General features: G+C 50.7%; 1 protein-coding gene and 1 long non-coding RNA gene across 32 annotated transcripts in view; one reads left to right on the forward strand and one right to left on the reverse strand.

Annotated features, from left to right (window-relative positions):
* Nucleotides 1–333: 333 nt before the first annotated feature.
* The window catches only part of CAMK2G (calcium/calmodulin dependent protein kinase II gamma), a 54,679-nt gene continuing 27,063 nt past the window's right edge, over nucleotides 334–27,949 (reverse strand). For 5 of the 29 annotated variants that reach the window (XM_045878110.3, XM_045878109.3, XM_064594848.1 and 2 more), the window contains 13 exons: nucleotides 25,952–26,035; nucleotides 25,666–25,708; nucleotides 23,100–23,162; nucleotides 20,981–21,024; nucleotides 13,822–13,854; nucleotides 11,611–11,679; nucleotides 10,417–10,461; nucleotides 8,525–8,573; nucleotides 7,258–7,371; nucleotides 5,156–5,231; nucleotides 4,752–4,846; nucleotides 3,016–3,260; nucleotides 334–2,359 (listed from right to left, as the gene is read on the reverse strand). In XM_045878110.3, coding sequence (XP_045734066.1) covers nucleotides 3,028–3,260; nucleotides 4,752–4,846; nucleotides 5,156–5,231; nucleotides 7,258–7,371; nucleotides 8,525–8,573; nucleotides 10,417–10,461; nucleotides 11,611–11,679; nucleotides 13,822–13,854; nucleotides 20,981–21,024; nucleotides 23,100–23,162; nucleotides 25,666–25,708; nucleotides 25,952–26,035 — 948 coding nt within the window. In that variant the 3' untranslated portion in view covers nucleotides 334–2,359; nucleotides 3,016–3,027. Of the gene's footprint in view, nucleotides 2,360–3,015; nucleotides 3,261–3,462; nucleotides 3,844–4,743; nucleotides 4,847–5,155; nucleotides 5,232–7,257; nucleotides 7,372–8,524; nucleotides 8,574–10,416; nucleotides 10,462–11,610; nucleotides 11,680–13,821; nucleotides 13,855–20,980; nucleotides 21,025–23,099; nucleotides 23,163–25,665; nucleotides 25,709–25,951; nucleotides 26,036–27,949 lie in introns of those variants that run through there. The other 24 variants (XM_045878117.3, XM_045878114.3, XM_064594851.1 and 21 more) reach the window with 19 other exon arrangements.
* Nucleotides 7,374–17,256, forward strand: LOC123846559 (uncharacterized). 3 transcript variants are annotated; one of them, XR_008506345.2, is made up of 5 exons: nucleotides 7,374–7,752; nucleotides 10,072–10,263; nucleotides 12,141–12,310; nucleotides 12,605–12,732; nucleotides 14,231–17,256. It is a non-coding gene; the product is annotated as an uncharacterized LOC123846559 (long non-coding RNA). The 3 variants fall into 3 exon arrangements; XR_006791310.3 differs by having other exon boundaries at nucleotides 10,141–10,263; XR_006791311.3 differs by lacking the exon at nucleotides 10,072–10,263.

Genomic DNA, 27,949 nt, shown 5'->3' on the forward strand with positions numbered 1-27,949 from the left:
TGCGGGCTGGTCCACTTAAGCCCGGCGGAGGGGGAGGCCGAGTCGGCCCACTGAGGGGCCAGGGGGGCGGGGCAGCCCTTGACGCGGGCGGGGCTCGGGGGCGGGGCGAGACCCCGGGCCCACCAGCGAAGGGCCGGCAGCTTTCCTCCCCACCCCGAACTCGCCTCTGCAGCCCGGTGGGCTGGTTGGAGGCTGATGAGTTTATGAGGAAGTTTTCTTCTAAATGAGCCCCAAGGGAGTGGGAGAAGCTACATCTCTCCATCTGAAGCTTTAACTCAGGAGGCTAAACTCTTAAGCCTTTGGCCATCAGCCTCCAACAGCAGTAACACAATGGACTGTTTAAAGGTTATTTTATTAAATATCTTCAGTTCAAGGTTTCATTGTAACAAAGCTAGGAAGGGTCTACCAACATTCAGAACAAACACTAACTATTTTTAAATTATTTCTATGTCATCATGCAAAAATTCTGCATCAAATGCCTTCCATTTCCTGTTTAAAAGGTGATTTTTTTTTTTTTTTAATAGTCTATTGTCTATAGATGCTGACATTAACCCCAGAACAGGAGTAAGAATGCTAAGAAGTGGGGCTGGAGCAGCCATATGAAGCTATGGGTCTTAATGAACTCTAAGACCATTTGTCTTCAAGCCAGCAAAACCAAACCAGGTGGTGAAGGCGTCTGCGTGCTGGTACTGCAGGCTGCAGGGCAAGAAAGGGCTAGGCCCAGGGGCTGAGGCATGCATGAGGTGCTCAGAGGAGCCTGGCTGAACCCAAGCACCAGCACCTGTGTGTCTGCTCTCTTCTCAGCTGGCTCCAAGGTAAACCTGTAGCTTTGCCTCTTCTCCCAGCTCCTGTGCCTCCTGAAGGTAGTCCAGGAAGCTGGGGTTTACCCACCTTTCCCCCAATAGTGCAGATATTTGTGCAGGTAAGTCTGCACAGTTGTTTTGGGGAAACCAAGGCCATGACCAATTGCTCCTCCATTATCTTCTCTGCTATCTGCTTACAGTATAGATCTTTCCCTCCTGGAATGGAACTCCTTGAGCACAGAGAGGGACAATGAATGTAGGAGCCTTGGCTCTGGACACCTCTTTTGGGTACATGCAGGTGGTGTGTGGGGGGGTGATGCCCATGCAGATTGTCCAGCAGTAAGTCATATACTTCAGTTGGTCAGTAGAGAGGCCTCTTTAAAGAGAACACCTCTTCTTGCCAGAGCAGTCAGGTCAATCTCAAAGACAGGAAAAGAGATGGACGTGCAGCAAGGGAAGAGTAAGAAGGGAGGCAGTCCTGAGGGCAGCCTGAATGCATAGAAACAACCATCAGCTCAATCCTGCTGCCTCACTCCTCCCATCCCACAGGGGCACTTGGCAGAGGGCCCAGGCCCAGATGGGGGTCAGCACGGGGACCACCACCATGAAAAGGCAAGACGAAGATGGTCCAAATCAGCACAGAAACAGAACTGCCAAAGGCAGCAAGGGGAGCCCTGATCAGGGCCTGGCTCTCTCCTTGCTAAGTTATAAGAAAACAAACACAAAGCAAAGCAGCAACCCCTCCCTCTTCCCAGCTGCAGGTATTGGGCCTCAGTATCAGGGCCCACGTGCATTGTGCATCCTATAGAAATGGATGAGTAAGTGAGTACATGTCAGACTAACACAAGGTTTCTCATCAGCTTTGTAGCGGACACACTTCTGCAGCACCAATTCTCTTCCCTTCTACGCTAAATGGAACAGTACAGCAACGTCCAGGCCCTCAGTCCCGAGGCCACTGCTTCTCAGCTGCCTCCACAGCAGGCTGGGAGCTCTGTGTTCTCTTCCAAGTAGGTCTGATGGCCACGATGTTCTCATCAGCCTCATTCTAGGCGCTATGCAAGTTCAGAAGAAGTCCATTCCTAGACCTGGGGCAGGCAGGCCACCTGAGGGGCTGCAATCACATCACAGCCCCCAAAGCTCCGTCAAGAGTTCTTGCCTGGTCCCCTGAGTCCACGGAGGCCAGAGGCCGGGCTCACCTCTTCAGGGCTGGGTGGGTGAGCCGGCTGCTCACGCCAGGATGGGTGTCACACAAACTCCTGCCTTCTTCCCAGCCCAAGGGCTATCGGTGGTTTTAAAACGCATCATGGTATGGATTCCATTTTTTTTTTTAAACAATCTTTTTTCTTTTTTTTCTTAAATGTAAAAAACACCTCGGTACAGCAGAGACAGACACGAAGGGCGGGCGGGAGGGCTGCATGCAGGGGCGTGCATTGGCTGCTGCCGCTTTGTAATTTAATTGTTTAAACCTCAAACGAACAGGACTGCCGCTGTCACTCAGGCCCTCCAGAGCCTCTGGCTGCGAAGGTTTGACCTCCGGCTGGGATCTCCTAATGCCCCTGTCAAAGAGGACAGACGTGGTAACAGAACAAAGGACAATAAGCACACAGATGAGTTCCAGGGACTTCAACACACGATACACGTGGCCAAGTCTGCCTGAGAAGGTGGAGGATGGGGGAGAAGCTAGCATTTAAATATAACATCGGGGGCGCCTGGGTGGCTCAGTCGTTAAGCGTCTGCCTTCGGCTCGGGTCATGATCCCGGGGACCTGGGATCGAGCCCCACCATCGGGCTCCCTGCTCAGTGGGAAGCCTGCTTCTCCCTCTCCCACTCCCCCTGCTTGTGTTCCCTCTCTCACTGTGTCTCTCTCTGTCAAATAAATAAATAAAATTTAAAAATAAATAAATATAACATCGCTTCACATTTGCTGAGCAAATGCTTCACTTACGAGTATCTTATTTAATCCTCAACTCAGTGAAGTAGGTACCCCTCTCTCTCTCTCTTTTGACAGCTAAGGAAACTGAGGCTTAGGATAGGGAAGTAACCTGTCCAAAGTCGCTCAGCTTGGGAGTCCTGGGGCCAGACGAAGTCTGTCTGACGGCTTCTGCCACTCCTCTGGGATGGTCCACGTCTCCTCCCCCAGTGCCACTTTTCAACCTCCTCTTCCTCCTCTGATCCCATCTGTCCCCTTCCTCACCCCCCCTACCAGGTGCACCTGTGGCTGAGCTCACTGCAGCGGTGCAGCAGGGGCTCCTGAGCAGTGATAGTGGACATTGAGCCACTTGCCATCCCGGCGGTGCCAGACCCGGGTCTCCTCCGACTGGCTGGTGCGAGGCCGACCCTGCCCATCGATGTACTGGGTGAGGCGGATGTAGGCGATGCAAGCTGCGTCCTCCCCGATCACGTGGACGTGCGGGTTCAGGATGGTGGTGTGGATGGGCTTGCTGTTCTTGGACAGAACTGCAGGGGGCAAGGCAGAGTGCGGGAGGTAGGAGGGCGTCAGGCCTGAGCACGGATTTCCCTCCCCGCCTGCACTTCAGGTCTCACCCTCTCTCCAGCAGCCATTCAGGGAGTCTCTAAGTCCCCCACACACCAGAGGCCAGGAAATCCCAGAACATTAGTCTCAGTTATCCAAAAGGAAGAAAGAGGTGGAGAACAATGATAATAGCCACTGCTACTTTAATCAGACATTGTGCTGGGGGTTTTTACATACATAAGCTATATTTCTTGGTCAATATGATTATCTTTATTGTAAGATGATGAAACAGGTTCAAGGACGTTAAGTAATTTGCTCAAATCACACAACATTTGAACTCAAGACCATATGACTCTTCACTAAAGCCTAAGATCTTTCCACTCTTCCAGGCTGATGTTTAGATTTCCTAAGGGTTGGCTTGTCCCTAACTGGCTGCAGAGCAAAATCAAGAGCTTAAGATTTCAAAGTGCATTTGTGATTTAGAAAGAAAAAACCAAAAACGTCCAAAGTTAAAATAGAATCACCAAAGCACCAAGCTCAGGAGATCCCCAGGGTTCTCAGGTTTCTCTGGGGGAAAGGTAAAAGAAGTTGTGTTACCATTATCATGAACACGGCAGATTGTGTGGCTTTTAATGAGATTCACATTTTAATTCATTTCAAATGTGGGACAGGGGCTACCTGAGACCCTCCCTAGGGCTTCTATAAACTCTGAAGCTGCTTCTGGCTAATAGAATTACTTAGATAGCCAAGGGCTTACATTTGCAGCTGAGACATGATGAGGTTGGTAGTTAGTAGAGAAAACAGTGACAAAATAAAACAGAACTTGGGGCAGGATGGGGAAGGCCTAGGATAATGTAGGAAAGAAAAGAAAAAAAAAAATAGGGAGGAGGAGGGTGCTAGAGAGTGGAGAGAAAGATAGGAGGAGGTGGTGATTCATCTTCTTATCCCCTGGGACTTCCACGAACTGTCCAGAGTACACAGCCCCTCAGCCAGGACTGTCTCCCTCCATATTCAGGAGGGACCCAAGCCACAGCTTCTGATCTCACAAATCACCTACAGTGCCCTGCTACTTGCTTGTGCATTCTTATCCTGGTTTTACTTTCCTCTACTGTGAAACCTGTAGATAAAGAGCTTCATTATTACTTGCTGACATCTCAACCTGATCTCAGTGGTTTCCAGTCTTTGCGGAGAGAGGTGAGGCTGAATGGAATAGTGACCCTGATTGTGAAACCAGTTCTGCCACAAAGCTGCTGCAGAATGAAGGGGCACGTAGGGGCTCTGGAGCAGGTCCTTCCAAGGTGTCAGTTTAAGACCATCCTCGGGGTACAAGGAGGCAAACACATAGACCAGGGTGCAGCCAAGCAGGTCAAACAAGGGAAAAGCGGGCAACTGGGAAGAGGAGAAGGGGAGCAGGGACAGAGGCAAAGGGGGTGAAGGGGCAGGCAGGAGTATATCAGCAGCACGAACCCACTCACGATTCTCAAAGTAAAACTTATGGAAATCCATCCCCTCCACGAGGTTACCAAGGGCCTCAGGCTCAAAGGAAGTGAGGCCTGGATCGCAAATCTTCCTGCAGAAAGAAAAGCAGCCTGTCAGTCTCCTACAGGGGTGACTTGTCTTGTTTTCTTGTCAGTGGCATCTGTCCTGCAGCAGGTTAGCTGTGGGCTAGGCCTGACAAGATGGCTAGGATCTTCGGAGGTGCGGGGTGCTATCACAGGGTATCTACCTGGGAGAGATCCCAGCCCAAGGGCCTGGTGTTTAATTCAGGCACTATGCCCAAGGCCCAGCTTTCCCTTTTCCCAGGGTCCAAGTTGATTTTGGGGAGGATGGAAGGCCTCAAGAGATGACTTGGGTCACAAGGAAATGGGTCTCTACTCACGTGTAGGCTTCAAAGTCCCCATTGTTGATGGCCTCAATCAGTTGTTCTGTGATCTTAATGATCTCCTGTTTTCGCACTGTGGGGGGAAAAACCCAGCAATTTACCTGCATGGAACTGGGGAGCTCCCAAGTGACAGAGCCCTCCCCAATCCTTCAGAGAATCCCCTGTGATCTCTGTGACAAAGATAACCCTCTTCCCTGTCTTGAACATTAAGGCCCTCTGCAGGAAAAGTGAGCCCACTTTTCTCTTCATTCCTTCTCTGTTGTCCTATAGAGCTAACGGCCCCCTCCTCCCAAAGTCCACCCATTAGGTATGGTTCTCTGGCCTTTGTCTCCCTCTCCATCAACAACCAGGATGCAGAAAACACTCTTGTCTTTTACAGTTGAGGAGCCTGGCCATCATTAATACTCTGCCCAGACTCCGTGCATCCCATCTGCAGCACGTTCAGCCTCTCTAAGAAGCATCTCCTGATATGGCTATCTCCACCACCTGCTTACTTCTCTCACCTGAAGGGGCTCAGTCAGGTCTCAATTACTACCACCACCACACCACCCCTAGCCCTCACTCAGTGGTCCAGAACCTAGCCCTGGGCAACAGCCAGCCTGAGAGCAGAACCTAGCCAGGGATGAGGGCTCTGAAAGGATGAACGGAGCCCTGGGATGGATGCATAATTCTCTTCACCCTGCTCATCTCCTCCACAGGGCTTTTCTGGGGATAAAGGATCTTGGAACTATAAACCTTCTTTTTAAGCGGAGCTTCTCACCAGAGAGATGGCTCCATTTACCCTGGACGAGCCTTGGGAAAGCTCTAAATCTCACACCAGCTCTCATGCCAGGATGTGTCCCTCAAGGAAACCAAGACAAGGCTCAGAATGACAGGCAGGCAGAATTGGTGCCCTCAGAGCCCCCCACCCCTACCCCATCCAAAGCCAAGGGACTGCTGCTGGTGGTATCCTGACGGGGAGCACCACTATGAGCAGGGGCACCGCTAGGGTAAGAGAGGGCTCAGACTGTGCTCAGGCGAACCCTGACCAGAGCCCCGGGCTGGCCCAGGCTCTCCTCACAGGAGTGGGAGGCTGCGAGACAAATGGGCGCATTAGAACAGCGCAGCCAAGGGGCACAGCTGGGAGAGGGCAGCACAGCCAAAGACATGGCCAGGGGGGGGCCCCACAGCCACCAGCCCTGTCGTGGAGGCAGCTCCAGGTGAGTAAGCAGCACGTTAGGGGAACAAACGAGCTCTATCCACGTCCCAGAGGTAAGCAGGTAGGTCACGTGCACACACACACACACACACACACACACACACACACACCCCCTCCCCAACCCCACCAAACCCATGTGCAGGACCTGACTGGGGCCCTATGGGTGAAGAGGATTGTGTTTATAAACTCTAAAAGGATAGAGGGTAGAAGGAAAAGAAGCAGACAAAGGCATTCTCTACACAGACATAACTTAAAATATAAATATGAGCTACCATTAACCCAGCAAGGCATCGTATCAAGACATTCTACTCTCTCATTTATTTTTCACGGCAGTGCTCTGAGGTAGGTGCTGTTTTATTCCCACTTTATAGAGAAGGAGGCTGAGGCTCTGGGAGGTGTAAGCTGCTTCACACATTTCTGGAGGTAGTGTAGCTGGGATTTAAACTCGGGTCTGTTTCACCCCAAGCCTCATGCTCTTAATATGATATGCTGAGCCTCAGGCAACACCACATCCCAATATGGCTCTTGGCTACAGCAATTTCATCATCAGCCCCGCTCCCACCACCTTTGACCTGATTTCGGACTCGGCCCTTCTTTCTTCTCATTGCTGCCGTGAGGCCCACTGAATGTCCCCGGGGCTTTCTGTTCCTTCCCACCATGCCAAGTTCTTCTACCCACTCTCCTTTATGTCTTTGGGCCCTGGTCCCAGGGGCCCCTGCCTGGCATTAACAGCACCTCCAATCAGCTCCCCCACCCAGCAGAGGCCGAGCTCCCCAAGCTTACTAAGACAGACAGCTGGGTTGGGCTGACAGCTCTGGGGGAGCGGGGGTGGGGAGATCCCTGAGGGGCTTCAGGATGAGCCAGGGAGACAGAAGCCAGATTGTGCCTCCCTCACACTTACTGGCTGAGGAGCAGAGAGAAGGCTGGGGCTGCATGCCTGCAGAGGGGGCTGTTCTGTCCCGGGAGCTCCGTCCTTCAGGCCCCGAGCTGCCATTCCCAGTGCGGAGCGGGGCAGCTAGCCAGCCAGGGCAGGGCAGGGCAAGGCAGAGCAGCCAAAACAAACAGAACAAGGCAGGTGAGCGAGCAAGCCAGACAGGACCCAAGCCCGTGGCACTGCAGAGCCGGGGCAAGGCAACGCCTCGGGCTGCTGGGGACACCTGGACCACATCCCACGCTGCCGCCTCTGCCAGAGAGGCCTCCCAGCTGACAGCCCCAGGAAGGTGCAGACTTGGGCTTGTGGCTTCCAGAGGAGCCTTCAAATAGCCTGTATAAGGACCCCTGCTCCCAGGGAAGATGTTGTAGGGGGCCAGGCTACAAGGTCAAGAGCCGTGAAGGAGCCACTCCACGGCATCACCAGAACTGAACTGCTCTGGCCTGAATCCCAGCAGCCCTAGAGGTACAGTTCTTTACTACCTTATATGTTTATGCTTTCTATTTTTTGGTTCCCAAAGGTTTACTGCCCCTTTACTGCCCCTGGGTGTGCTCTCTCAGCTCTGTCCTTCAGCATTTCTCCATCTGTTCTGCGAGCCTGGCCTCAGGTCACTTACTGATGGCAAAGGGAGCAATTCCAGGAGGCCAAACCGAAGAACAGGACAGAGATTCCCGGTGGTCTGGTCTGCCATGCCCTCCCACACCTCCTCAAGGGACCACCAGGACATGGCCAAATGTGGTCCTGATTCCATCATTCATGACAAGACTTTGTGACAAGAGTCACTGATCCCAATGTGCCCAGGACGGTTCCAGTTTTAAAACTGAAAGTTCCACATCCTGGGAATCGCCTCAACCCTAGGGGAATCAGGACAATGGGTCACCCTCCTAATGACTCACTGTATTTGTGGGCTACTTCTGCAGGGACTCAGGACGTTCCTTTACTGGGATGTTACATCATTATCAGCAATAGGAATGGTTCTCTGAGCCCTGGCCCTGGAAAGCCTCAGGAAAAGCTCTGGTTTAGCTATTCCAGACTTGGGGTCAAAGAAGAGAAGCCTCTTGCCCAGCCCAGCCAGGCCAGGCAGGGACCTCACATCTTAGCCCATGAAAAGGAGCTTTTTATGCCAAGCCCTCTCCTAGAGTATAAGGAGTCATCATTCTCAATTCTGGGGACAAACAAGAGCCAATGTACCTGGGACACTGCTAGGGTCCCTTCCCCACCAAGGGTCAGCACCTACCTTTGAGGTCTTCATCTTCTGTGGTGGTGTTGCAGCTCTCTGTGGAGCCCTGTAGGCCAAAAAGAACATGTTTCTATACACTCAGGCCCTTGGACACTAAAGGAACCGAGCAGAACAAAAGCAGAGTATGTGCTCCTGCAGGAGGTGCAAGGAAGAATCATGAAAGGTTTGATTTTCACCCTTGCCATCTGACTTTTTTTTACAGAACCCTGGATTCCCAAACGCAGTCCTCCCCAACCCCCTACTCTTCCCCAACTCGGTAAATGACACTATCTATCCTGTTGTTAAAACCTGGAGTCCTCTTCTAGGTTTGATTCTAGGTTGAATCTTAGCTTTCTCTCTTTCCCTTATATTTTATTTATCCAACCTAAATTCAAATCTATCAGTCCTACCTCCAAAGTAAATCCTGTCTCCTACCTCTTCTCTTCATTTTTTTTTAAAAAAAGATTTTATGGGGGCGCCTGGGTGGCTCAGACAGTTAAGTGTCTGCCTTCGGCTCAGGTCATGATCCCAGAGGCCTGGGATCGAGCCCCACATCAGGCTCCTGGCTCAGAGGGGAGCCTGCTTCTCCCTCTCCCTCTGCCTCTCTCCCTGCTCATGCTCTCTCTCTCTCTTTCTGTATCTCTGTGTCTCAAGTGAATAAATAAAACCTTAAAAAAAAAGAAAAAAAGATTTTATGTTGAAGTAATCTCTACACCCAACGTGGGGCTCGAACTCACAATCCCGAGATCAAGAGTTGCATGCTCTATCAACCGAGCCAGCCAGACACCCCTACCTCTTCTCTTCAAACGCACAGCTACGCTCTGAGTCCAAGTGACCAGTATCTGGCGCCTAGACTACAATAGCTTCCCAGTCCCCCTGCATCCATGCTTGCCTCCTCCCTAAAGTTCTTGCCCCTAACATGGCCAGAGGGGCTTTTCAAAGTGTCAATGAGACTACATTACTCCCCCGCTAAGAACCTCCAATAGCTTCTCCTTGGTGCCGGAAGAAGATGCATACTGCTATGAAGTCCTATGTAGCAGGCCTCCTGCTTCTCCAGTGCCATCCCCCTCCTGCCGCTTTCCCCAGGCCTCACACTCTTGGCTCTGTCTGCTTCATTTCCTCTGTTCTGTATGTTGGCTAAGCCCCTGCACTTGCAGGTCTCCTGTCTAGGGCACTCTGCCCCAGAGTCTGCCTGGCTGTTTCCTTCCCACCGTTTAGTTTTTAGCTCAAAGACTCAGCTCCCGAGGGAGGTCCTTCCCTGGCCACTTAAAGAAAAGCCCTGTTCACCCCCTCTCTTTCCTTTGTGTCATTTTCTTCATAGCACTTACCACTATTGGATTTTATCTTACTCATATGGATTTTGGTTTATTATCTGCTTCCCCTACACCCGTGGAGAGAGATTTTTGTCTTGTCACCTCTGTAGACCAGAGCCATGGATGGTTTGGGGCTCGGTAAATATTTACTAATGGGGGTGCCAATAAGACGACAAAGTTATTGACAGCATAATGGGGTGAGGCAATGGAGGATGCTCTAGGGTCTGATTATACTCTTGTCTCTTTTTCTAGCTGTTTGCTGTCATTTAAGCCTCACAAGTCATGGAGGGAGATGCCATTATTATTATCCTTCATTCACAGATAAGGAAATTGAGGTGCAGAGTACTACAGTGACTTACTCAGTGGCCCAGGATTCAAACCCAGGCCTGTCTGACTATAGGGCATGAAGCATAATGGCCTTTCAGGGACTGGAGCGACAAACAGGTACACATTATCCCCAGCCTAGACTCTGCCCACATCTGGCCTCAAGGCGCGGCCTGCAGGCTGCCATCTACAGGCCCCACAGACACCACAGGACCCAGCCCACCTGTTTCTTGCTGATCCCTAAAGCAGGAGACCAGCTCAGGAGCCACTCACCTTGATCCCATCTGTAGCGTTGTGTACCACGGTGGTTTGTGGCTCCTGTGAGAGAAGATGAAAATTATCCTCCTGACCTGGGGACAGAACTACGGCTCTTCACTGAGGGACCCCATCCTTTAGCCCAGTCCCTCTTAGACCCTACGATGACCACAGAGGCCTGCCCACCAGCCACTCCCGCAAGACAAAATATCCTGGCTCACCTGGGTCCCAGGTAGCTGGGAAGCCCCAGATTTAGGGGAGAGTACTGGCTGAGTAAGAAGGACAGGCCTGGCACTTAACAAGAGCAGGTACCAGAGAAGCTGAGAGGACAAGGGCCTCTGTCCCCAATTCCTGCTGGATCTAAGGGTTCTTTCCCCACGGGACAAATATGCTGGAGGAGCCGTGGGTCTGAGGGCCCAGGCCAGGCCCTGCCAACAGCGTTCACCAAGGGGTGTGTAGGAGGCAGGGACATAGAGAGACCAGACTAAAGTCTCCCAGAAAGACCCAGGATTCCCCCTCAGCAAACTGAGCCCAGGGAGCTGCCTGCTTTACCACCTGTGCCTGCGTCAGAGTTCCTGGCCCTATTGTGCCGTGAGGCAGCATGAGGGTCCCAGGCTGCAGGCAGGAGCAGCAGGCCCATCACCCCTCCCAGGCATCCCCCCTGCGAACTCTCTAGTTAGTCACTACCAGCGAAAGAGCTCTGGGAGCACACGGTGCCCCCAACATGGGGCTCTCCAGGACCTCAGAGGCCTCGACACCATGCAGAGGTGGGGGACCCCAGCCCGCCTTCCTGTTTGTAGCTTTGCAGAGGAGAGGCTGAGGCTGATTTTACAAGGAGGCCTCCAAGAACTGAATGACAGGTCCCAAGAAAGCTCCTACCCTCTTTTATAAGCCACTCACCTTCCCGGCCCCCAGAGCAGACCCATGGGGCCCCCGCCTGGGGCTAAGAGGGTTAGCTGAGAGCCCTGACCACTCTTCCCCACCCCCAACAGCAGAAGGAGCAGGAGCGGAAGTTGTGCGGTGCAGGAAGGAGCATGGCCACATGGGAAAATGAGGGGGAAGGGGCCCACAGAGCAGGACACAAAGCAGCCTGCTCTACAGGGATGAGAAGGAAAGGGCCAAGGAGGCCTGGGAGGGAGGGCAAGAAGAGGAAAGGAGAAGGAGAGGAAGGCAGCCAGGGGCAGGGGTGGAGAAGCCGGAGTCAGGAGGTACCATGGCCGTCTGCAAGGGCGCGGGCTCTTGGGCTGGGCTTACGAGACTGTTTTTGTTGTTGCTCTGTGGCTGAGACAAGAAAACAGATGGTTTAGTTCCTCTGGAGTCACCAAAGCCGCTCAGGTTCGACTCCCAGACCTCCCTTGCCCCCCGGCCTGGCCCGGAGGAGCTAGGCCTGAGGTGGCCTCTGTAATACTGTGTGGATGGGAATAATGGTCGGAGAGATGATCGACTGGAGGAGGGGAGTATGTGGAGGGGCCCAGAGACCTAACGCTGGAGGCACTCTTAAGGTGGGCCCGGGCCAAAGGCTTGTTTCAAAGCATCTCTCCAGAAATCTCTGCTTATGCCAGATGCCATGTCATCGCACAGTCACATTTTACCCAAAGAAAGTCAGGATCTTCTCACTTCACAGGAAAAAGAAGGGGGGTTTATAAGAAAGCAGAACAAAATGCAGAAACTCTGGGTCCCCTATCTGTGGGCAGTTTCCTGCTGCCCTTTCAACCTGCCACCTGCATTTCCTTTCCCTTAAGACACCAGCCTGAAGCCTGACCTGAAAAGAGGAGGAGCACGAAGAGAAAGAAAACCTCGCCTAGAAGATGGTGTCCAGAGAGGAAACAGGGGGGATGTGACTTTGGATACAGAATGCACCCACTGCCCCCAGGGAGCAGAGACAAGGCTGTGCTGTTGGCCTTTCTGCCTGGTAAGTCGTGGACTTGCTCAACTAGGAGTGAGGGCAGAGCTCCAAGGGGGGGCAGGTGAATCTGGGGGTGGGAGGTGGCTGTAGCCTGAGAACCCCGCCCCTGGGAGAGTAGGCTGCCCAGCAGGCCAACATTCCTAACAGCGGGCCACCGGGGTATCTTGGGACATCTCCTTGCCTTTTGAAACGTTACACCGAGTGGCACAGCAAGGGAGGGTTTGGGGAGATGACGGGGAAGGAAGGAGGCTGCTCTCCAGGGCCGAGAGCCTCTTACGATGCCCTCACCGATGTACTCAGTCTCACCGGGAGTCCCGATGGAGCCAGTGGCCACCGAGGAACAGCCCGATGCCTGCAAGTTCTTCAAAAGACAGACAAACTTATAGCTACCATCTCTGAGCAGGGCACAAACGAGGAGACCCTGGCAGGTAGGATGTGCTTCTTCTCTCCTAGGATACACACGGAAAGCTATCCAGACTGTCCTATTTCTTCCTGCCTGGAGGCTTCTTTTATGGCCCCTTGGACCAGACCTGAAGGCATCCAACCCTAGGTTGCTGTCAATGGCTGAGATGTCCCCAAACCCAGGGCTAGGCATGGAACCTTAAGCCAGGCACCAAGTGCTACCAGAACCCATTGAACCCTTCAGGCTGGAGAAGAGGGGTCCCAGGAAGAGTCAGGATGTGGGTCAAACTCATGTGAACTCTGCTCTCTACCACTCCCCTGAGAAGGAGCAGAGCTGTCATCGCTCAGCTACTAAGTCCGACCTGTTTGGGGCTGACCAGATAAGGCTGTCCTGCCTGCAAAGCCCAGCTGAGACAGACACCCTGGCAGGAGGCAAAGACTCCAGGGCTCCCTTAAACCCGCCCTATGTGCAGAGGGCTGGGATGTCACCCACATGGCCCCACCTCTGGCTTTAATGGATGGTTTCATAACAATTCAGGCCTGCTATGCTCCCTTGGTGGCCTGGGTCCCACGAGAAAGAAGATGCATTCTCTCTAGTCTTTCAGCTGTCCCCACTGAGGGCTGGGTGGGAAGGATGAACCGTTGGCACGGCCTGTTCACAGGCACTCGCCCAGGGGCACAGGCCCAGAGAGCGAGGCTCGGGGCTGTGAGCCTACTGCAGACCAGCTCTCTGCCCACCGCACACATGCCCACCGGCTGCCAGTAAGTGCCCGGAGAGCAGGGCCTCTCCTTCTGAGCAACGGCATGTGAGGGTCTCTCCCTGGGACTCCCCCCAGTCCCTGCTAGCTTCACGTCCTGCCCTGGGCTGCTGGAGGCAGTCCAAGCTCTGCAGGGGGGGGCGGGGCACACCGTACACTCCGATGCCCACCGGTCAGGCCACCGGGAGACCTTGGGCCGCGGCCCCCGCCTGGCAGGACAGGCCGCGCGTGCCCATACAGCACAGACATGCAGTGAGGATGAGTGAAGTACACGCACATGGCAGAATGGGGTTGCGTGGCTGGCAGGCGGGTGCAGGCAGCATGGAGTAGGCAGATGGGTGGGCAGGCAAGGCTCACCATTAGGTGCACGCTGGAACTCGACTTCCTTTTCTGGACACACCACAGCGAAAGGGAAAGAGAAGGGGAAAGAGGAGGTAAGAAGAGAAGCACAGAGATGCTGCAGGTTAGTGCACCAGCGTGGGCTCTGCCTCAGGAGAAAAGAGCGGAAGAAGGGGACCTGGAGCCCAGCACCCGAAGGATTCACACAGCACGTAGCCCACCAGGCACACACATGCCTCTGGGCCCTTCGCTGTCAGGTTCACAAACACGGATTTAGTGTATTCTAAGATTCTCAGCCTTGCTCACAGGAAGCTTTGTGAAGAGGTTAAGTCACAAGTTTATAAAGGTAACATCTGGCTGCAAATTTGTAGGTTTGGGCTTCTAAGCCTGGCTCACTGTAAGGCTATTTATTTTCTCTCGTTACTAGGTCTGCCTGAAATTCGGCTGAGCAGCTACCAGGTATAGCAAAAGCCATTCGAGGCTGTCCTCAGCTTTGGAAACACTAGACTCCTGAACTGAGACTTTTTTGCTGCATCCCTACACTGCTTTTCAGAATAAAGATGGTGAGCTTTGGAAAATCATCTGATAAACGGTGAGTTGGCGTCATCCCCTTCTTTGTCAGTATGGCCGTGCTCATCCAGAAGATTTCAGCATCTCACTGCATTTTGCAATTAGTGGGACATGGGAGAACAGGAGTGCTGGTGACTAAAAGTGGAGTGATCACAAAGACGTCAAGATGGAAACCAAGGGGGATGCTGCAAGCATGATTCCTCAGGCTCGGCCAGATGCTCACGGACGTTATGTTCAGATGTGAAAGAGGAGCATAAAAATAAAGACCACATGGAACACTGAAAATACATCTCAGGAGACTGTATCAAAGGTGAAAGGCACTTAAGAAGTTTATAATTAGCTTCCTGGGAGACAGAACACCCCTCGGAACCTGTCTACCTGTTGTCTGACTACTGTTCTAGGTACAGTGAATGTGTCAGGTAAATGTTCCTTCCCTCCAGAGGCTGACATCCTACTTTAGAGGACATTTTCAGGACAATATTAAATTCAAAAGGAGGGGACTACAAGTATTTAAAAGAATTTAAAATTATACCTAAAGAAAAAGAAAACCTATAAATAATTGGGCTTCTTCTTTTTTTTAGGTAAATTCTGTGCCCAACGTGGGGCTCAAACCCATGACCCTGAGATCAAGAGTCGCATGCTCTACTGAGCCAGCCAGGCGCCCCCAAATTGGGCTTCTTTTGCATTAGCCTGTTGTTTATGCCCCAAATGTGGGATTTTATTTCCAAAATTATTCCTCAAAAAGAGGACGTTGCTTTACATTCATACTTATCCTTTTATCCAACCAGAGTGTTTACAATGTGAGGGAAGGTCCATCTCTGTCATCTCCTCTGTGCCTAGCAAAATCCCTGAAAGGTTGCATACGATCAACAAACTTTTGCTGAGTTGAACTGGGTTTGCTGACTCTGGTTTTCCCTCAGGCTAAAGCAGAGCACAGGTCTCTAACTTGCCCAGGATCACTGGAGTGAAAACTCTGGGAGCACTGACCGGGCCCACCCTTGGTTCTGGTGATGTCCTTTCTTGCTGTGAAAGGCCGGAGCAGGCAGCTTTCACCTGGACCTTGCCTTAGGCCGAGCACTTTCAATTGTCTGCTTCACCTAATGGGGAGGAAATTCCCAACCGCAGCTGGATCTCTTTTTCCTCAACTGTCTGGCATGAACACCCAAGACATTCCTTTTTCTACTCAAGGGTTGGTTTCTACTGGATTAGTAGAGCTCTGTCAGTTCCTCCCTCCTTTCAGGGCTTTGCCCTCAGCCATGCACAGCCGAGCTCCTCTCAACCAGCCCACTACAGCACTGTTTAAATACCAGATCATTTTTAAAGAACCACATCTCACTTTTATTTACAAATTAAATATTTATTTAAAATTGAAATCCAGAAAAGGATTCAAACCTACTTTCCACACTTAAACAAATATTCAAACAGTACTTAAGGAAATGGCTATATCCCTTTTTCTTTTTTTTCTTTTGTTCCTTTATTTTTTTTTAAAGACTGGATGGCCACTCTGGCCTGGGATGAGCAACATGCACTAACTGTCCTCAACTGGGGGCCTCTCGGGATCTGAGCGTTTGTGGCCCCTCCAGTCTTGTCCTCGCAAATGGCTGTCATTCTTCTACAGACCCTGGGTCCCTGTATCCACTCTCAGAGAAACCGAATCAGAACCTGGGGTCCCTACACTCAAGAGCACAAAGTGAACTCAATGCTCAAACCCATGCAATAATAATATTCCAGCATCTTGTGAAAGCTTCTGGAGAGTGAGGAGGAAACCTTCCGATAGACCTTAAGCACCAGGAACTGGGAAGTGAGAAGCTGGGAAAGCAAGGTGGGGTCTGTAAGAGACCCAGGCTGCTCACAGGTCAGCATCTTCTGAGCAACCTCACAGGCCTCCCTCATACACATGGGTCGTCACCTTGACCTTCAAGAGAGTCCAGAAAAGTCGAACCCCACACATCTTGCTTTGCCTTCCCCTCTGCCTTTCGTAGCACTTACGTCCAACCATGCCATTCATTGTTATATACACGTTCCAAATTCTAAAAGGTCTGCAGCCACGTTAGGAACAACTTGGAAAACAAAGAAGGGAAAAAAAAAACCCACCCATAATCCTATCTCTCTTGCTAGTCTTTTTTCTCATGTAATTTAGAAACATCATTATAAGCTACATCCGAGTTGATGCCTTACTTTTGAAAACAAATAGTATTTTGATTTTAATTCTGATTTTCAAAGGATTGCATGGTCTAGGTAAAAAATGTAGAAAATACAGAAAAATATATAAAATGAAAGTTTCCCAAATTCCCATCACCCAGTGAAGTTACTATTAACACTTCATGGGGTTTCCTCCAGTTCCTCTTCCATCCACTTAATATATACTGAATATAATTGACAAACACATCGTTTTTTTTAAACAAAATTTATATGACAGTGTATGTATACTGTTTTGTATCCCACTTTTCCCACTTAATATAAAACATATCATTATATAGTCATGAAAAATTAATAACTCTGTAAAGGTCTAGTAAATTGGTTTCCTGTAATTATTTAGTCATTATCTTATTGACTTTTGAAATCGTCGCCAATTTTTTCAGTTAGAATGTCATGTTGAACATCCTTCTGCTTTCAGTTTTTCCATACTTTGAATTATTTCTCTTTACTCCTAAAGTTTGTTTATTTTAGTATTCTCTACATCCAGTGTGGGGCTTGAACTCACAACCCCAAGATCAAGAGTCGCATGCCCTTCCAACTGAGCCAGCCAGGCGCCCCTTGAATTACTTCTTTAGGAGAAATTCCCGAAGTAAAATTAAAGGGTAAAACCAGCAGGGACAATTTTTATGGTGTTTGACATGCTGTCTGTTTCCAAAAGGGCCATTGCTATTTACGTTACTATCCCAAACTTAAAGAGTCAAAATATGGCACCTCATTTCAACTTGCATTTTGCTGATACTAGTGAGGCTAAACCTCCACATTTGTTAACCAGTTCTACCTCCTCTTTTCTGGGTTTTCAGTGCAACCTCTCTGACCATTTATCTACTGGGTTTTGGGGGGGGACTCTTATTTGCTAGGGAGAGGTTTTTGGTTTTTTTTTTTTAAGATTTTATTTATTTATTTGACAGAGAGACACAGCGAGAGAGGGAACACAAGCAGGGGGAGTGGGAGAGGGAGAAGCAGGCTTCCCGCTGAGCAGGGAGCCTGATGCGGGGCTCGATCCCAGGACCCTGAGATCATGACCTAAGCCGAAGGCAGACGCTTAACGACTGAGCCACCCAGGTGCCCCTACGGAGGCTTTTTTGTATAAAAATAATATTAACCCTTCATATCACACCTGCTGTGAATATTTTCCTCAACTTGTTGCTGGCCTTTTAATTTTGGTTGGTCATTCCCTTCTTAAACATTTGCATCTTTGCCTTTGTTCCCACCACTATATTCAAAGTCTTTTCTCATGCACAGAACTCGCTGGGCACATAGCAGGGTCGGACACTAGCTTCCCCACGTATGTTCTCATTAGAAGCAATTTATTTAACCGTCTGCTTGCCATGCCCTCATCCTTCTCAGTGCTCTGTAAGGTCCGACATTGTTGCACACTTCTGTTCTTCCCCCACCTCTTCTGCCTTTTGATGATTCCTCTTCTTCTTCCAGCCTCTCAATGACAGATGGCCCTGAAATTTTGTCTTTACTGAACTCTTAAACCTTCACGTGCTTTAGATTCATATGGGAGAAGGGGAATATTATTAAAATTCAGATTCTGCCTCCCACCCAAGGCTTCCTGAATCTGAATTCCAGGCTGGACCCTGTAAGCGGTATCTTTTTAATTAGTTCCTTCCACTAATATTACATAGTTGCGCCTGACACTCATCCCTGGGGTCAGCCATCTAGAAAGTTCCATTAGAAACCTATCCTTCAATGGCTTCATTATCCATCTTTTTACCACCATCTTGGCTGAAACTGCTTTATTTCAGGTCCTGTTTTGTGCAATCATTCTTTCCTTCAGCCTTTCGGAGCTACTGAAGTTCCCAGAATCATCACACTGTTTCAAATCTATATATCTTATGCTATTCCCTCTGCCTGGAATATCCCCCTCCCTGTCCTGCTCACTTCGACCTAGCAAGATCCTTCAGCCCAGTTCATGGGTCATCTCCTTCAGAAGATTTCCTGTTTTGGCTTAGAAGCTGGTCTCTGCTCCCCCAGGGCCCACCCTGAGCACACCTCCTTCGACAGACCTGCCCAGAGCACCCAGGACTGCTGGTTTCCCTGATTCTCCCCAACTCTGAACACCTTAAAGGGTGGATTACATCGCTGTCTTCCCAGCTCCTGAAGGACGGAACTGGCCGAGTGAGTGAACGCATGGGATTCACTCACATGAGTCCCCATCTCCATGTGTAGTGCTGACCTCTTCCCTGGGCCACATCAGGTACTCCCAGCACCTTAAAAGCCCTCTCCCCCCCAGATCACCTGTCTCTCCATCTCAGTGGGGTCCAAATAAAACTCTTGCTATCAAAATGGGTATTCCTTCACAACTACTCCCATTTCTAGCAGAGGTACCACCAATTCTTCCAACATTCAAGGAACTTTGACATCATCTTTGATGGGTCCTTTCTAACACATCCAGTATGAACTTCCTTGGACACACCTCTAAACAGAGCTAACAGCTAATCAGAGCCTCACAATCCTGGTGACAGCTGGACCAATTCTCCGTAGGTAGTGCCTATTCTCGTGGGTTGGTGCCTGGGTTCTTCTGGGGGTGAAGTATTTTCAATAGTAGTCCTTTCTAATCACCTTTTCTTCACCCTATGCCCAGATTATAACAAATCCTAACTGATACCTCTGTGTCTAGTTCCCACCCTCTTCTAGTCATCCTTACACACTCAGCAAAATCTTTTAAAAACACTGCTCTCACCCGTAGCTTCCCTGCTCAGTGGCCTACATTTCCTGTGGTCTGACACACAAACCTCCAATCCCACTGCCCAACCAGACCAATCCAGCTGTAGTTTCGACATCCTTCTAGCACAAACCCCGTGTTCCAGTTGGGCAGAGAACATCAATATATAGGATAGAATCCATAAAAATATTTTGTTGTTTTTAAGTTATAACAGGAACACCTTCTCATTTTAAAGAAAACACGTGTACAAAGTGAAAAATTAAAGGTGTGTCTTTCCATCCTGTCCTCACCTCCAATCCCATTCTCTAGAGGCAATCGCTGACTGGGTTCCAATCTTCCTACATCCTTTAAGCTTTCTCCAGTAAGTTTTTGCCCAGTAGCTTCTTGGACTGAACCATGTAATGTAGGGTCCAGTACCATAGACCATTCAGTGCTTAGCTGATTCCAGATGTGTCCAATTTCCTCTTCAATTAACCTTGCAACTTCTCAAAGCTAGATGAAAACCACATCACCTCTTCTACCTTTTGTGGGCCCCTAGAACTGAGTGCAGCACTGGGCCTCTGATAGGTACTTATTAAATACTTTGTAAAGAATAACTGATTCTAGCTTCTTTCCTGGATAGAAATATGCAAAATCTCTCTTCAGCTAAGCCTGCCACCTTTTCCTAACTTGGTTCCCCCATTCCAGTTCATGTCCCTATAACTGGGGGGCTGCTGGTCACACCCCCAGATCCACGTCAGTTGGTGTGTGTGGAGCCCAAGCTCCCCTCCTTGGTGCAGAAGCACACAGAAGCAGGCATGCAGAGGATGAGGGAAAGAGGGAGGGGAGCGGGGAGGGGAATGGGGCACACGTGTATATCTCAGCTGGGGACAAAAGATCCTGGGGAAAGGCCCCATTTCAACTTCGGTTGGGATGTAAAGGTTTGGATAATTTCATCGTTTGAAATACCCTATGGTGTCAATTGGTAGGCTTCAAGATAGTATGAGCGCCTATCCGATGCCCCAGCCCCAGGACCTGTTCTGCCCCCAAAGCATTTACAGAACACTCTGGGCCCTGTGAGGAGGACCCCCAGCCACCTCTCCTTCCCCTTCACCAAGCAGCCACTCCCACTAAGGCTTTCCGCTGGTCCCTGTGCGCCCCTGTTCTCGCCTCTTGCTGTGATCCCACGGGAAAAGCTCCCTCATCAAATGGGAGCATCTGTGATACACCACATCCCTCGCCTATTTCTGAGGAGCCTATAACTCTAGAAAGTTGAAGACGCTTTTCACTGAGTGGCATCTGAGCTGGGTTCTGGAAGTGCTTTGGAGATAAGACCAAAAACTAGAAGGACAGGGGCTTCAGGTTCCAAGCCCTGCACCCTGGGTCAACCAGGCCAACTTTGCTTTCATTTGATAAAAAGGGTTTGTGCTCCAAAAAGAAAAAGGAAAAAAGAAGATTACCCAAATGACCTCAAAAACCCCGAGAGTCAAGCCGTGGAGGTGAGGCACGCGTCTGCAGTCAGCTTCAGGACTGAGCCCTAGGAAACCATAATTTAGATCACTTCCCCTGAGTCTTTATGTTCCAGCTAGGGTCAAAAGAGATACATTTTTCTTCTGCCCTCCCAGGCCAATGGAACCTGCTGTTCTGAGCACAGAGGTTTCTGGGTTTGAAGCAGAAAAGCAAGGATAGGAAGGTTCCTGGGGAAAGGAGGAACAAAGCCAAGAACCCCTCTTGGGCTAGAGGGGCGGAGACACCTACCTTGACCCCGCCGTCCGACTTCTTGTTCAGTAGGCTTTTGGCAGCTGTGAAAACAAAAAGGAAAATCAAGCCTCTTGCACTGTCCCCTCTCCCTAGCCTAAGTCCGGCAGCCGGATCCGCAAGAGTCTGTTGTGTCTGACAAGGGGGCCAGGAGTCTCCTGAAGCCCCTGGAAGAGGCCCTTCCTGGGAGACCCAAAGCAAGAAGGGCTTCTCAAGCTGCGTCAGACCCTCAGGGTGGCGCCCCCGGATCTCTCCTGCCCCGGAAGAGGGCTCAGCGGAAACAGGGACACACTGCACATGGGAGGAGAAACCACATTCAGTACAGGAGCTGCCTGGGGTACTGGGAACTCTGCCTTCAACAGCTTCCACCCAGGTCTGGAAGCAGAGTGCCAGGGTGAAAGGTGAGGGCTCCGTCCCTAGATGCCATGGAGTTCCTCAGAACGGCCAAGCTGGAAGGATGCAAGACATCTCCTGAGAGCTCTTAAGAAACAAGAGTGTCACAGTTCACGAAGGAGACCTCAGACGTGAGGACAGACAGACACAGACACAGAGACCAGGACCACCTACAGGAGGGTTTTGCCAGGGAGGTTGAAGCCTTGACTGGGCAGGTCCTCACCAGGCTTATGGGGTCCTATCTGCTCCTCTTTCCTCAGTCTACTCTCTGGAACCACTGAGCAGGAAGGACTGGGCAGAATAGCGAGGTAGTAAACGGATTCCAGCCAGGCACGGATGAGGCTCAAGGCTGACGAGCTTTGTGTAGGAAGGCTGGTGACACCTGCTGGTCACCAAGGCCACAGGAACGTAGCACAGTGGGATGGGAGAGTCTGGGAGCCACAGGGGGATGGAGTCAGCCCAACTGTCTGATCCACCTGGATGGACTTCACTGGATCTACCAGTTGGTACCTGTATGACACTGAGTGAGTTACTTTATCTCTCTGAACCTCAGTTTCTTTATAAAATGGGATAAAATAGGGCCTAGGTCACAGGACAGGCGTGGGGACCTAAGGGGACCATGCATGGAAAGCACTAGGTGGAGTGCTTGGCACGTAGCAAGTACTCACTAAGTGTAAACCATTGTCACTATTACTGCTGCCATTCTTCCCTTCAGGGGCCATTCCTACCCAAGCCGGGTCCCCTCTCTCTCCAGTGAGAATAGGGATCCCTCCCTCACAAGAATTCTGACCTCCCAAAATGGCCTATGAGCCTATCTCCAGTCATGCTGGGGTGATGTGAAACTTATTTTTTTACATGCTGGGGGGATCTGAAACTTATTTTTTTAATGTGTTTACTACGATGCCTGACCACCTGCTATGTTAAGTGCTTTATATACATCAGAGTTCTGAACTCTGGCTGCCCTTTAGAATCACTTTTGGAGAGCTCAACAAAAATCATTATGCCTATCCCATGCCCTAGGGATTCTGATTTTATTTGTCTGGGGTGGGGGTGTCAGCATCAGGACGTCTGACAGACTGTCCTCTACAGGCAGGGTTGAGAGCCTTCGACGTACATGATCTTAATCATCGCCATATTATTTAAAAATTAGCGCCACCGGAGAAAGGAGGAAACTGAGGCTGAGAAGGCTGGCGAGACTCGCTCGGGGTGTGGCAGGGCTAGGATCCAAACCCAGGGACGGCTCTCCCCACAGCTTCTACACTCTAGAGCCTTTCAGACTTGGAGGCCTGCAAATGCCAGACTTCACGATTTTGAGGGGGATGGTGGCTTCCTCTGTGGGGTCTCCCAGCAGTGCTGACGAAGCCTAGTCCTAGCACTGGGCAGCTCCGGCCACACCCAGGACTGTCTCTTGGGGGGCTGCCGCCGGCCGCAGCCCTCAGGCAGGCCAGGCTCTCGGCCGTCTGGAGGAAAGCCTCCTGCTGCCCAGCTCCACGTCCCCAGGCTATTGCCTCCTGAGAGTTGGCAAGCGCCCAGCATGCATGGCTGGTTAGGGGGCTCTGTGACACCAATGCGCTCGCAGATGCCAAGTTAGGTGGTCCGTCCGGCATGCCCATCTCAGCCCGCAAGCATGGGACTCGCCTCCCTGGTGAGTGGGCCTGGCATGCTGGCCCTCCTGGTGGGGTGGCAGGGAGCCGAGGCAGGCGGTCGGGGGACTCATGCCACGTACCTTGCCCGGCCAGGCCGGCGGCGCTCGCGGCAGGCGAGGCGGGGGCGGAGCTCTGCCTGCCAACTGAGGGGATACAATCTCTCAGTGCACAGAGCTGCCGCAAAGCCACAGGGGCCCGTCAGCAGCGAGCATGCCCCAGCACGAGGCGCGGGAACCGCTGGCCGCCCACGCACAGCAGGGCCCAGGCGGCGTGGCCAAGCCAGCCGAGCTGGGGGAGCGAAGGCGCCAGGGGCAGGCTGATGAGCAGGTGCAGCCAGCCCTGCAGCAGTCTGGGGACCTGAGAGGACTGGGTTCGGTCAGGGTGTGGGGATCACCACAGCTCTGGCACCTGTCCCATGAGCACCTCAGGCCAGGGTGTCCAGGTAAAAGCCTGAATCGGTGAGAGGCGGTGTCCTTTCTGAGGCAGCTGAGCCCTAGCTTGAGGCTGTGAGGAAACGGAGCCTCACCTTCACACCTTCCCTCCCTAGGGGACCTAAATGAGGACATTATCAGAGAGCCCTGTCCTCTGGCCATATTCCAAACAGGAGGGACTCTGGCATTTGAGGCCCATGGAAGGTGCATGGCCCTTGTTCAGCTAAGTTTGCTGATGGGCCCCAGCTCCCTATCCCTCTCTTAATCCTCTAGTTCCTCAGAGACACGGGTTGCTTTCCTTCTTCCAGGCAGGTAGCCAGGACAGACCGTTTTTCTCAGCCTGTATTTCAGTATTCCGAGGGTGAAGATGCCCAAGAAATGAGCCCCCGGAAAGAAAACAAAGGCTGCTGAAGCAATACATTCTAGAACCCCTGATTCCACTATTAGCGAACCTGCTAGAGTCCAGGTCGCACCCCCTGTTTGGGGTAAACTCAGCAAACAGCCTAGTTCACGCCTTAAAAAAAAAAACCACACAGGCGCTCTTCCTTCTTGATATACTTGGTGACACCTCTTTCTAGAGAAGCTTCTAGAGACAGGCTCTGTCCCTACCTGTTCCAGAGTCAGGGCAGCAGAGGTCATCCTAGAATGCTTGTAGCACTTTTTTGGTCTCCTCTGACCCAGGGCAAAGTGAGCTCAATGGCTGACAAGGTCTGGGCAACAAGGACAGGAGGAGGCTCTTTAAGAATGAGTGAAAATGCTTTGTCCTAACAGAGAGCCCAGTCTCCTGAAACCAGGATACCAATTTCCTGAAATGGATGGGGGGGGGGGGGGTTGAGATGGAGGATTTCCCAGGCTAGAAGGGAAGTAGTAGCCTGTCGTCACATTTCTTCTACTCGGAGAGACAACAGATCACCATTCTAGTTTGGCACAGAAATGCCCTCGAGTGTCCTCCAAAAGGCTCTCACACTTCTGAGAAAGTAGAAGCTTCCAGTAATTCTGAGGACAAGAAGTCTGATATGGAACTACAGCTCCATCTCTACTCTCATTTGTGAGAGTAGAACCCACAACCACGTCTTCCCCTCATGGATACCCACATAAGAATGAGCCCCAAACCAGGAGCACAGGGGATGGGCCTGAGGTGGGACACTTCCCTGGCTCACTCTCCAGTCCTGCCCCTCCGGTGCCCGGTAGCCCTTGCTATGGCATCCTCAGACCCGGGGCCCTTAGGTTACCCTGAACCAGCACAGACAAGCCCCTCAAGCTCAAGGGAGCAACCTTAGCCTAAAGTGGCGGCCGAACAACCCTGTCTCCATGTCAGTGTAGAAGGAAAGCAAGGGAAGGAATCTCGCTATGAAAATGAGAAAAGGGAGTCTTCAACCAAAACAGTGTGACTGGGGGGTTGCAGGGCTGGGAAGGCCAGGTGGGGGGTGGTGTGCAAGGTGGGAAGAGACCTTCTGCCTTCAGTTAAGTTTTGACATTAACCTTTTCCTCAAAGAAAGCCACTGTGCTTCTCCACTGAGGGCAAACAAGATGGGGGTGGGGGTGGGGTGGGTGGGGTGGGGTGGGGTGGGGTGGAGTGTCTTGCATCTTAAAAAGAAATATCAAGTGATTTACAAATTACTGGTCCCAACTATCCCAATTTTTCCGTCAAATTTAAGCAAGTTGCTTTCCCTCCATCCTGCTGCTCTCTCTTTCTTCCCTTTTACAGCTAGTATTGCAAAGCATATTATAAGCACAGTCTCTGGAAAATGATTAAACATCTGGAAAAATTTCTATTAGTCATTGCTATTTAGACACAATGAAGTAGAGACCGTCCCAGTAGACAAATTAATGGTGGTGGTTGAGAAGATTCACTACACCTCATCTCTTTCTTTCTTTTCCCCAGCCCATTGTCCAATACCCTATCAACTGGCTAAAATCCTAAAGCGCTGAGAGTCTTTAGAGAATTAAATAGGAATCCCCAGGGACAAGGTAAATGGGAGGCTGGGCAGGTTACTCCTCGGGAGGGTCTAAGGAATAGAATTCATAAATGTGAACCCAAGAGAAGTCCCCCAGAATCTCATGTTATAGGACCCAGCAGCAGCAGCCCCCTCAAAACAGGGTCTTCTTCATCTTGGTCAAGGTGTTGCCTAAGACACCCAGCACCGGGATGGCAACACCCCATTCTGACCCACTCACCTCAGCAGAATTAAAGCGCACAGCTGGGGAAACATACCTGAAAAGTTTCTGGAGACAAGCATGGTCGTGAGGATGGCACCCTGGGGGAAAGAAGAGGGGCCTGTGAATTCAGCTGGACTCTAGAAAAGCATAGCCTGGTGTTAGGCAGAGGGCAGCCACTGGCCAGAACTTCAAGACCTCAGATCTTTGGGGCCCCCCAACATGTATAACCTTCATAGCTCAGCTCCAGCCACAAAGGGGGCTTCCTCTTGTGATGGGGCAGGGGGTGGACTGTCAACAGCTGTGATTTCAGGATGCTGGCAGCCTGGAAAGGCAAGACTCACCTTCAGTTTTCTCCGAGCGTTGAATTTGCGCAAGCACTCCACAGTCTCTTGACGATGCATCATGGATGCCACTGTGGATCGTTGCTGGAAGCCAAACAGACAGGCCTGTGAGCCCTCCAGCTGGGCCCTCTGCCCCTCACCCTAGTCCCGGGACTGACGGCTGTGTGCTCAGCCGCCCCAGAGTTGATCCAAAGCTAAAATGAAGTCATAGATGTGAAAATGCTTTTAGAATAAAAGCACTACCCCAAACTCAAGGTTATGTAAGGACAATAATCTGAACACAAAAACACCACTGATAATTGATGCTAGATTAGGAGGGTGCGTGAGACAGCACTCTCCCCTTCCTTGGGAAATGGAAGCTATGGAACAGAAGAGAGTATCCTGTGTGTTGTGATCCCCATGCAGTCACTCCTTCAGCAACTGTTTACTTAGCACCTACCACATTCCTGAGCAGTGAGAGAACAGGCAGGGTTCCTGCTCTCTACAGAGAAGGTTCATTCCTTCCAAGAGCCCCTCTCAACACACCCCCACAGGACCTGAATAAAGCTGTGATCTGAGAAGCTAAGGGTCTTCACCTTGAAGTGAAGGGTTTTCACTTTTCACTTTTCATCATTTTGGATGGTAATTTTTCTGCAATGTAACTTCCTTCTTCCTTAAAGAGTCCACTGGAAATGATTTACAATTTCCTTGATGACTCAGTATCAATTGTTACATAATATCATAATATAGTGACATCCTCAGGGGCTACTGAGTTATGTAAGTTGGTGGAGGGTGGGGACTCCAAAAATGACTCCCAGAACATAGTATATCCCTAGTCTTTGAGTACCCGTTTTAAGTTGCTCACCCCTTCCCTTAGCTGTTGCTGTCCTTGCTAGCCTGCTAGGAAGATAAATCCTACAACATGCAGCTTGGTGCCCATAACCCCATTGGGCTGCCCCACAATCCTGTTCCTCACCCATGGCCCACTCCTTTTCCTGGTTTCCAAAGCAAGTCTCCCAACCTCCTCTACTTTTTCTGAGTCTTATAATTTTACCTCTTCCTCCAAAGTATAAATTTCTCCACAAAGAGAAATCAGAGATCCTCATGCAAGAACTCCTTCGACTTCAGACCCCCGTCCACAAAGTGATTTTCATTTGCTTTCAACCTCTTTTTACTATCCCAATCTTTGCTTCCTCAGTGAGTCAATATTTTAAACCCCTTATTCTAGACTATATTCGTCTCTGCAGTCTAAACACTATATTCAAGACTCTCCTTAAACAAAAACTTAAAAACTCTCCTGACTCATCATCTTCTCTCTATAGTACCAGTTCTTTCTCTCTTCATCCTCACTGAAGAAAGGTTTCGGTCTCTCCCTCCACTGCCTCTGTCAGTGAAATAATGAAACTGGCTTTTAATTGGTCAGAGTCCATGGATTCTTTCCCATCTTTATCAGGGACTCTCTGTGGCATCTGATTACAGACGCTCCTTTACTGAGACCTCCTGTTTCTTAGGGTCTCCTGCTCCTGAACCTCCTTCTGCCACAGAAGTTCTCATTCCCAGCCTCCTTTGCTGGCCCCTCTAACTCAGCCTGTCTTTCCATGCTGGTGTTCAGTGGCCATCCCTTCTCTTACTGAAGCAAATACAAACCCACAGTGGGAATTCCATCAGCATAAAAACAATCCCATTTATTTCAACACCACCCACACAGAAATGACCGCAACCTACGTTTCCAATTTTGACTTCTTTTCTAATCTCTGGAACCACATTTCTGACTACCCATCTGATATCTCCAGCTAGAGGTCCTCAGACACCACACTCAATCAAACTAAGATCATCATCCTTTCTCACAAACTGGCTCTTCCTCTGGGTTTCCTCTGAGTCAGTGAATGGCACAACTCCGTGCTTCTTACCAGCTCAAAATCTGGCAGTCCCCACAAGTCCCTTGCTCTCTTTCACTCTCTAAATTCAACTGGTCACTAAATCCTTTTAAGCCTATCTACCAAGTATCTCTCAAATTTG

This window comes from Mirounga angustirostris, unplaced genomic scaffold (assembly GCF_029215605.1).
Source record: "Mirounga angustirostris isolate CCGP_5_RB_7025 unplaced genomic scaffold, mMirAng1.0.hap1 SCAF_6, whole genome shotgun sequence".
NCBI lineage: Eukaryota > Metazoa > Chordata > Mammalia > Carnivora > Phocidae > Mirounga > Mirounga angustirostris.